The 9,283-nt window shown below is 35.3% G+C and overlaps 1 protein-coding gene across 1 annotated transcript; it reads right to left on the bottom strand.

Annotated features, from left to right (window-relative positions):
- Window positions 1-1,475: 1,475 nt before the first annotated feature.
- Window positions 1,476-2,839, bottom strand: LOC145957521 (uncharacterized). Its single transcript, XM_083073794.1, has 2 exons — window positions 1,861-2,839; window positions 1,476-1,483 (listed from the first exon to the last, which is right to left on the bottom strand). The coding sequence occupies exons 1-2, from the start codon at window positions 2,837-2,839 to the stop codon at window positions 1,476-1,478; spliced, it is 987 nt and encodes a 328-aa protein (XP_082929920.1).
- Between the last annotated feature and the right edge of the window lie 6,444 nt (window positions 2,840-9,283).

The following is a 9,283-nucleotide window of genomic DNA, read 5'->3' as shown; positions in this document are numbered from 1 at the left end:
TCCTCCTCTCTATCTTTCCTTAAAAGGAATCGGAATTAGGGCAGAATCTCTTCCTCTTTCTCCTTAAACAAGACACTAGAGCAGAACCTCCTTTTCTTTCTCCTTCTCTCTCTCTTACTTTCTCTCTCTATTTCTCCAGAATTTCCTTCTTAATATATTATTATTGAAAAATATGATACCTAAGCAACCTCTGGACTGTTGGATTGTTGGACTGTTGGATTGTTGGACTGTTGGACTGTTGGACTGTTTGGACTGTTGGACTGTTTGGACTGTTGGACTATTGGACTATTAAATTGGATTATTGAAATAATTCTTAATTATGAAATATGAATATAATATGTGTAACATGCTAAAGGTTGAGTCTGTGAATGTATGACATGCATCATATGCACATATTACTCCAGGTGTGCCGCTGAGGCCGCATACCCACGACTAACAAGGTGTACCTTTGAGTCACCCACGATATGCTAACGAGGTGTATGAACACCAGTGATAGGTGTGCCTTCGGGACACCAGTGATGTAACATGCTAACGAGGTGTATGAACACCAGTGATAGGTGTACCTTTGGGTCACCAGTGATAAATTCTGAAACTTCCGTATGGCGCCACATGCATACAATAGTGAGTCAAGTCAAGAAAATCATTATACATAAGCATATATGTGAGATTGATTATATATGTGAATTATATTGCGTGTGTGTGTGCTATTTAACTTTTATTTCTATATCTGCAACTGAGTGAGAAGTTTCTCACTCCCTTGTCATTTTTGTGTATATTTAAATTATGATGCAGATAATTAGCATGAGGCTGAGGATGTTGGTGGTGAAGCTTAGGCTTCTGTTTGGGTTTCGCTCTGATAGGATGTGACATCGGGATTAGCTAGACTTATTGTTAAATTATTATTATTTTTCTTTTGTAATTTTTATGTTATTTATGTTGAAAGTGTGTATTTTTGTCATATTATAATTTTTCTAAAAGATTATAAGTTAATTTCTAACTAGGAGGCCCTGCCACCTTTACTGGGATTAATCTATAATCTTTATTTTATTATTTCTTGACAATTTGATACTTATAGTTGAAAATTATGAATGTGCATCTTTTACCCAATGATACTTGAGATAATTATTTTATATTAGATTAAGAAAGAATTTATATATAGATGGTTTATATCTATTGTATTTATGTTGGGGTAGAGGGTGTCACATTTAGTGGTATCAGAGCCAGGTTTCGATCCAGGGACCTGTGGGTTATGGGCCCACCACGCTTCCGCTGCGCCACTCTGATACATCCTATAGGGTGCTATAGATATGGGTGCGGTACCTGGCACTAAGTCTATACTGAACTCAATCTCTCTCTCAGGTGGTAAACTAGACACATCCTTAGGAAATACTTCTGGAAATTCTCTCACTAAGGGAATCTCATCTAGCTTATTCTCAGTCTCAACTGTTAATGAAGATAAGATCATGTATACCCTTTCATTTTCCTTTAAACAAGTTTTAATGTTAGAAGCACTAAGAAATTCCGTACTCTTACATTCACCAAATGAAATGGATTTATCAAAGCAATTTAAAAGAACATGGTGAGAAGATAGCCAATCCATACCAAGGATTACATCTAATTGACTAAGAGGCAGACAAATTAAGTCAACTAGAAACTGTTTATCAGAAATTGTCAAAGGGCATTTTAAACACACTAGGGATGTAGTTACAGAACCATTAGTAGGGGTTTCAACAACTAAATCAAAATTTAACAAAGACACAGGCAATTTCAGTTTTTGGACACAAGAGATGGAAATAAAGGAATGAGTTGCACCAGAATCAAATAGTACAACAAAAGGAGTCTCAGCTATGAAACAAGTACCTTGTATCAAATTTTCTGACTGAGCAGCTTCAACACCACTAAGAGCGAATACTCTTCCTACAGTCTTTGGTCGTTCGGTTTGCGATCCTGATCCAACGACACGTGTTCTTGGTGGTTCAGAACATTGAGTGCTAATATGTCCTTTACCACTACAGTTGAAACAGGTAATCTCCTTGTCACGACATTCTGACTTGTTATGACCAACACGTCCACACTTCCCACATCTCCCTGAAAAAGTAGATCCTCCAACACTTCCAGTAGTATTTACAGTGGTTCCTCTAGTAAAGGAATTACTTCTATTATTAGTAGTCATATTCCCTTGAAATCTTGTAGGGTTGGAATAAGGCTTACTTCTACCAGAAGTATTAGAATTCACTGTACGAGCAGGGCCTCCAGCTCCTTTATAGAAAGCAGCACGAGCACGGTTGTCACGATCATAAATACTGCACTTATTAACCAGAGTGGGAAAATGATATATCTCCTGATAGTTGATTGCTGTTTTCACTTCAGGACGCAGACCATTTACAAACTTTATGCATTTGGCCCTTTCCCCACCTTCACCATGATAGTGTGTACAGTAGCGGACCAAAGCATCAAACTTTGCAGCATATACCTCTACTGTATCGTTTCCTTGTTTTAGTTCAAGAAATTCCATTTCCTTCCTACTCCTTACATCATCTGGAAAATATTTTTCAAGAAAGACCCTCTTGAAGTTCTCCCAATTCAAATGTACGCCTCCATCAATTATCCTCCGAAGTGCTCCTTCCCACCAAAAGTAAGCATCAGCTGTCAGCATGAAGGTGGCTAGCTTCACTCTCTCTGTAAGGGGACAATCCATAACATTAAAGATTTTCTCGATCTCTGATAACCAATTCATGGCGGCATCTGGGTCATAACCTCCTTTGAAAGTGGGTGGATTATTCCTCTGAAATTGCTCCAACCAGTTAGGAGCAACTCCATTCATATTATTGTTGTTCATAGCTTGGGCTAATGCTTGGAGAGCATCAGCAATCGTATATTTATGGTTAGCATACTAAAAGTTTTTAAGAATCTTGTAGCACTTAGATGCTCCATTTTGGAAGTAAGATGGTGAATAGATAGACCCTAGTGGAAGATTTGTCTAAGACGCTTAAGAAATTGATTTTGTTTGTGTTTAAGTGGATAAATTCGTCAAGATCTTTCCCTAAGCAAATCCTTTGAGGAAATTGATAAAAGTTGTACATCAACAAGGTAGTGATGTTGCATAAGAATTAGAAGTAAGAATGCGAAGAGTTTACCATTGCAAAAATTTCGAGGACGAAATTTCTAAAAGGAGGGGAGAAATGTAACATCCCAAAATTTTATTCAATGAAAAGAAATATTTTTTTATGTGAATAAGTATTTTATTTATGTATTTTACTATTTACGTATACGTATTTTACTATTTATGTATACATATTTTTACTATTTATGTATACGTATTTTACTATTTACGAATACGTATGTATGAATAGTATTTTACTATGCAATTGCACAGTAAAGGGGCGGCTGAAACGTGGGCTGCGGATTCTTTCCGTTTCAAAATTTTAATTAATTTGAATATAATAATGAATAGTGAATAGTGCATAGTAACTTCAAAATTTCTATAAATAGGGACCTAAGGATTTTGAAAATTCATAACTAGAGAGAAGAAAAGTTTAGAGAGAAGGAATTCTAGAGAGATAGAAAGAGAAAATAAGAGAGAAGGTTCTGCCTAGGTTGTGAAAAGAGGAGGAGAATAGAGAAGGTTCTGCTCTAGTTCCGGTTCCGGTTTAAGGAGAAAGAGAGGAGATTCTGCCCAAATTCCTATTTATTCAGGTAAGGGGGGAGTGGGAAACCTCGCTTGGGGGTGTAGGAATAATTGTTAAATAGTTTGTTTGTTGGATTGGCTCCCGATCCCTTGCCTGTTGTTTATTTCTTTGAATATGTATTATTAATGTGTTTTGTTTTATATCTTATTTATTTACATATTAGAATCTGTTATTTGAATGGAAGGCTAAGCCTCCTAAGTATTTATAAATTTGTAATCTGTTATTTAAATGGAAGGCTGAGCCTCCTTATTATCTTATATTACCTTTTAAGCTTCCTACTTTACTTAAAAGATCTTAATATATTATTATTGAAAAATATGATACCTAAGCAACCTCTGGACTGTTGGATTGTTGGACTGTTGGACTGTTGGACTGTTTGGACTGTTGGACTGTTTGGACTGTTGGACTATTAAATTGGATTATTGAAATAATTCTTAATTATGAAATATGAATATAATATGTGTAACATGCTAAAGGTTGAGTCTGTGAATGTATGACATGCATCATATGCACATATTACTCCAGGTGTGCCGCTGAGGCCGCATACCCACGACTAACAAGGTGTACCTTTGGGTCACCCACGATATGCTAACAAGGTGTATGAACACCAATGATAGGTGTACCTTAGGGTCACCGGCAATTGTATAGGTGTGCCTTCGGGTCACCAATGATGATATGTGAACTTCCGTATGGCGCCACATGCATACAATAGTGAGTCAAGTCAAGAAAATCATTATACATAAGCATATATGTGAGATTGATTATATATGTGAATTATATTGCGTGTGTGTGTGCTATTTAACTTTTATTTCTATATCTGCAACTGAGTGAGAAGTTTCTCACTCCCTTGTCATTTTTGTGTATATTTAAATTATGATGCAGATAATTAGCATGAGGCTGAGGATATTGGTGGTGAAGCTTAGGCTTCTGTTTGGGTTTCGCTCTGATAGGATGTGACATCGGGATTAGCTAGACTTATTGTTAAATTATTATTATTTTTCTTTTGTAATTTTTATGTTATTTATGTTGAAAGTGTGTATTTTTGTCATATTATAATTTTACTAAAAGATTATAAGTTAATTCCTAACTAGGAGGCCCTGCCACCTTTACTGGAATTAATCTATAATCTTTATTTTATTATGCATGTCATACATTCACAGACTCAACCTTTAGCATGTTACACATATCATATTCATATTTCATAATTAAGAATTATTTCAATAATCCAATTTAATAGTCCAATAGTCCAACAGTCCAAACAGTCCAACAGTCCAAACAGTCCAATAGTCCAACAGTCCAACAATCCAACAGTCCAGAGGTTGCTTAGGTATCATATTTTTCAATAATAATATATTAAGATCTTTTAAGTAAAGTAGGAAGCTTAAAAGGTAATATAAGATAATAAGGAGGCTCAGCCTTCCATTTAAATAATAGATTACAAATTTATAAATACTTAGGAGGCTTAGCCTTCCATTCAAATAACAGATTCTAATATGTAAATAAACAAAACACATCAATAATACATATTCAAAGAAATAAACAACAGGCAAGGGATCGGGAGCCAATCCAACAAACAGACTATTTAACAATTATTTCTACACCCCCAAGCAAGGTTTCCCACTCCCCCCCTTACCTGGATAGTAATTATTAAATTCATAACTAGATAGAAGAAAAGTTTAGAGAGAAGGAATTCTAGAGAGATAGAAAGAGAAAATAAGAGAGAAGGTTCTGCCTAGGTTGTGAAAAGAGGAGGAGAATAGAGAAGGTTCTGCTCTAGTTCCGGTTCCGGTTTAAGGAGAAAGAGAGGAGATTCTGCCCAAATTCCTATTTATTCAGGTAAGGGGGGGAGTGGGAAACCTTGCTTGGGGGTGTAGAAATAATTGTTAAATAGTCTGTTTGTTGGATTGGCTCCCGATCCCTTGTCTGTTGTTTGATTATTTGAATATATATTATTACTGTGTTTTGTTTGTACTACTTGATTTTCTTGTTGCGGTAATTAATAATTATAATTAATGGATAACTTCACTTTTACTATTCTAAAATATTCATTGAATGGAAGACTAAGTCTCCTATTAACTTATAAATTTAGACTTTATTATCTAAATGGAAGGCCGAGCCTCCTTATTTTCATTAAGCTTCCTATTTTACTTAAGGATTTAATTATACCATGAAATATAAATTATATGATCCCTAAAGACCTTTGAACTATTGGACCCTTGACTTAATGACCTTGGACTATTGAACTGTTGGACTGTTGGACAATGGACTATTGGACTATTGAACCTTTGGACTATGGGACTATTGAATTATTGGACCTTTGGACTATTGGATTAATAAAATATAATATAAGTATGAATTATGCTTATGATATGGTATATTATAGGAAATTCTGTAATATGTGAAATGTTAAGTTTATGATTGTATGACATGCATCATATGCATATATACTCCAGGTGTGCCGCTGAGGCCGCATACCCACGACTAACAAGGTGTGCCTTTGGGTCACCAATGATGTAACCCGCAAGAAATTTCATGGTCTAAAATACTCACCTCATACAATCCAAATTCATACTTAGACAATCTAGAAAATAATTCTAGAGAAAACGTAAGCGCTTACGCAAAACTCAAATTATTTGGATGAATAGTATTTTACTATTCATGAATAGTAATTATATTATTATTTTAATGAATAGTATTTTACTATGCAATTGCACAGTGAAGGGAAACGTGGGCTGCGGATTCTTTCCGTTTCAAAATTTTAATTAATTTGAATATAATAATGAATAGTGAATAGTGCATAGTAACTTATAATATTATTTTAATGAATAGTGCATAGTGCATAGTAACTTCAAAATTTCTATAAATAGGGACCTAAGGATTTTGAAAATTCATAACTAGAGAGAAGAAAAGTTTAGAGAGAAGGAATTCTAGAGAGATAGAAAGAGAAAATAAGAGAGAAGGTTCTGCCTAGGTTGTGAAAAGAGGAGGAGAATAGAGAAGGTTCTGCTCTAGTTCCGGTTCCGGTTTAAGGAGAAAGAGAGGAGATTCTGCCCAAATTCCTATTTATTCAGGTAAGGGGGGGAGTGGGAAACCTTGCTTGGGGGTGTAGAAATAATTGTTAAATAGTCTGTTTGTTGGATTGGCTCCCGATCCCTTGTCTGTTGTTTGATTATTTGAATATATATTATTACTGTGTTTTGTTTGTACTACTTGATTTTCTTGTTGCGGTAATTAATAATTATAATTAATGGATAACTTCACTTTTACTATTCTAAAATATTCATTGAATGGAAGACTAAGTCTCCTATTAACTTATAAATTTAGACTTTATTATCTAAATGGAAGGCCGAGCCTCCTTATTTTCATTAAGCTTCCTATTTTACTTAAGGATTTAATTATACCATGAAATATAAATTATATGATCCCTAAAGACCTTTGAACTATTGGACCCTTGACTTAATGACCTTGGACTATTGAACTGTTGGACTGTTGGACAATGGACTATTGGACTATTGAACCTTTGGACTATGGGACTATTGAATTATTGGACCTTTGGACTATTGGATTAATAAAATATAATATAAGTATGAATTATGCTTATGATATGGTATATTATAGGAAATTCTGTAATATGTGAAATGTTAAGTTTATGATTGTATGACATGCATCATATGCATATATACTCCAGGTGTGCCGCTGAGGCCGCATACCCACGACTAACAAGGTGTGCCTTTGGGTCACCAATGATGTAACCCGCAAGAAATTTCATGGTCTAAAATACTCACCTCATACAATCCAAATTCATACTTAGACAATCTAGAAAATAATTCTAGAGAAAACGTAAGCGCTTACGCAAAACTCAAATTATTTGGATGAATAGTATTTTACTATTCATGAATAGTAATTATATTATTATTTTAATGAATAGTATTTTACTATGCAATTGCACAGTGAAGGGAAACGTGGGCTGCGGATTCTTTCCGTTTCAAAATTTTAATTAATTTGAATATAATAATGAATAGTGAATAGTGCATAGTAACTTATAATATTATTTTAATGAATAGTGCATAGTGCATAGTAACTTCAAAATTTCTATAAATAGGGACCTAAGGATTTTGAAAATTCATAACTAGAGAGAAGAAAAGTTTAGAGAGAAGGAATTCTAGAGAGATAGAAAGAGAAAATAAGAGAGAAGGTTCTGCCTAGGTTGTGAAAAGAGGAGGAGAATAGAGAAGGTTCTGCTCTAGTTCCGGTTCCGGTTTAAGGAGAAAGAGAGGAGATTCTGCCCAAATTCCTATTTATTCAGGTAAGGGGGGGAGTGGGAAACCTTGCTTGGGGGTGTAGAAATAATTGTTAAATAGTCTGTTTGTTGGATTGGCTCCCGATCCCTTGTCTGTTGTTTGATTATTTGAATATATATTATTACTGTGTTTTGTTTGTACTACTTGATTTTCTTGTTGCGGTAATTAATAATTATAATTAATGGATAACTTCACTTTTACTATTCTAAAATATTCATAGAATGGAAGACTAAGTCTCCTATTAACTTATAAATTTAGACTTTATTATCTAAATGGAAGGCCGAGCCTCCTTATTTTCATTAAGCTTCCTATTTTACTTAAGGATTTAATTATACCATGAAATATAAATTATATGATCCCTAAAGACCTTTGAACTATTGGACCCTTGACTTAATGACCTTGGACTATTGAACTGTTGGACTGTTGGACAATGGACTATTGGACTATTGAACCTTTGGACTATGGGACTATTGAATTATTGGACCTTTGGACTATTGGATTAATAAAATATAATATAAGTATGAATTATGCTTATGATATGGTATATTATAGGAAATTCTGTAATATGTGAAATGTTAAGTTTATGATTGTATGACATGCATCATATGCATATATACTCCAGGTGTGCCGCTGAGGCCGCATACCCATGACTAACAAGGTGTGCCTTTGGGTCACCAATGATGTAACCAGGTGTTCCTTTGGGTCACCCACGATATGCTAACTAGGTGTGCCTTAGGGTCACCAATGATGATATGTGAACTTCCGTATGGCGCCACATGTGAGACCTTTTAAGGTCTCTGCCTCCTAGCATGCCGGGCGCAATGGAAATTACGCCGGGCGCGTTTGAGCCCTGATGCTCTCTGGTTGTGCCACGCCGGGCGCAACCATGAGTGCACCAGGCGCGGATGAGATTTTGATTTATATGCTGTTATAGGCTGATATAGGGTGTGAATTGCTGATAAATGTTGATATATGCTGAGCTGAGTTGAAATTGATGAACATTGTTGTGCTGTTAGGTGATAATGTTGAATTAAAATAGTGTTGTGCTGTGAGCTGTTTAAGCCGTGCTGTGAGTTGTTTAAGTTGTATTTTATATTATTTAACTGTGCTGTATGCGGATATTGCTGTGTGTTATGCTGTGTTGCATGCTGATATAAACTGTTGTAGGTCGTAAGACTGAGCTATTGTAGGCCGTAAGGGTGAGCTGTTGTAGGCCGTAAGGCGGAGCTGTTGTAGGCCGTAAAGCGGAGCTGTTGTAGGCCGTAAGACTGAGCTGTTGTAGGAGATCTCTGA

This window comes from Cajanus cajan, chromosome 4 (assembly GCF_000230855.2).
Source record: "Cajanus cajan strain Asha chromosome 4, NIPB_CcT2T_4, whole genome shotgun sequence".
NCBI lineage: Eukaryota > Viridiplantae > Streptophyta > Magnoliopsida > Fabales > Fabaceae > Cajanus > Cajanus cajan.
The sequence above is the reverse complement of the archived record's forward strand: the minus strand, read 5'-3'. Positions and strand labels throughout refer to the sequence as shown.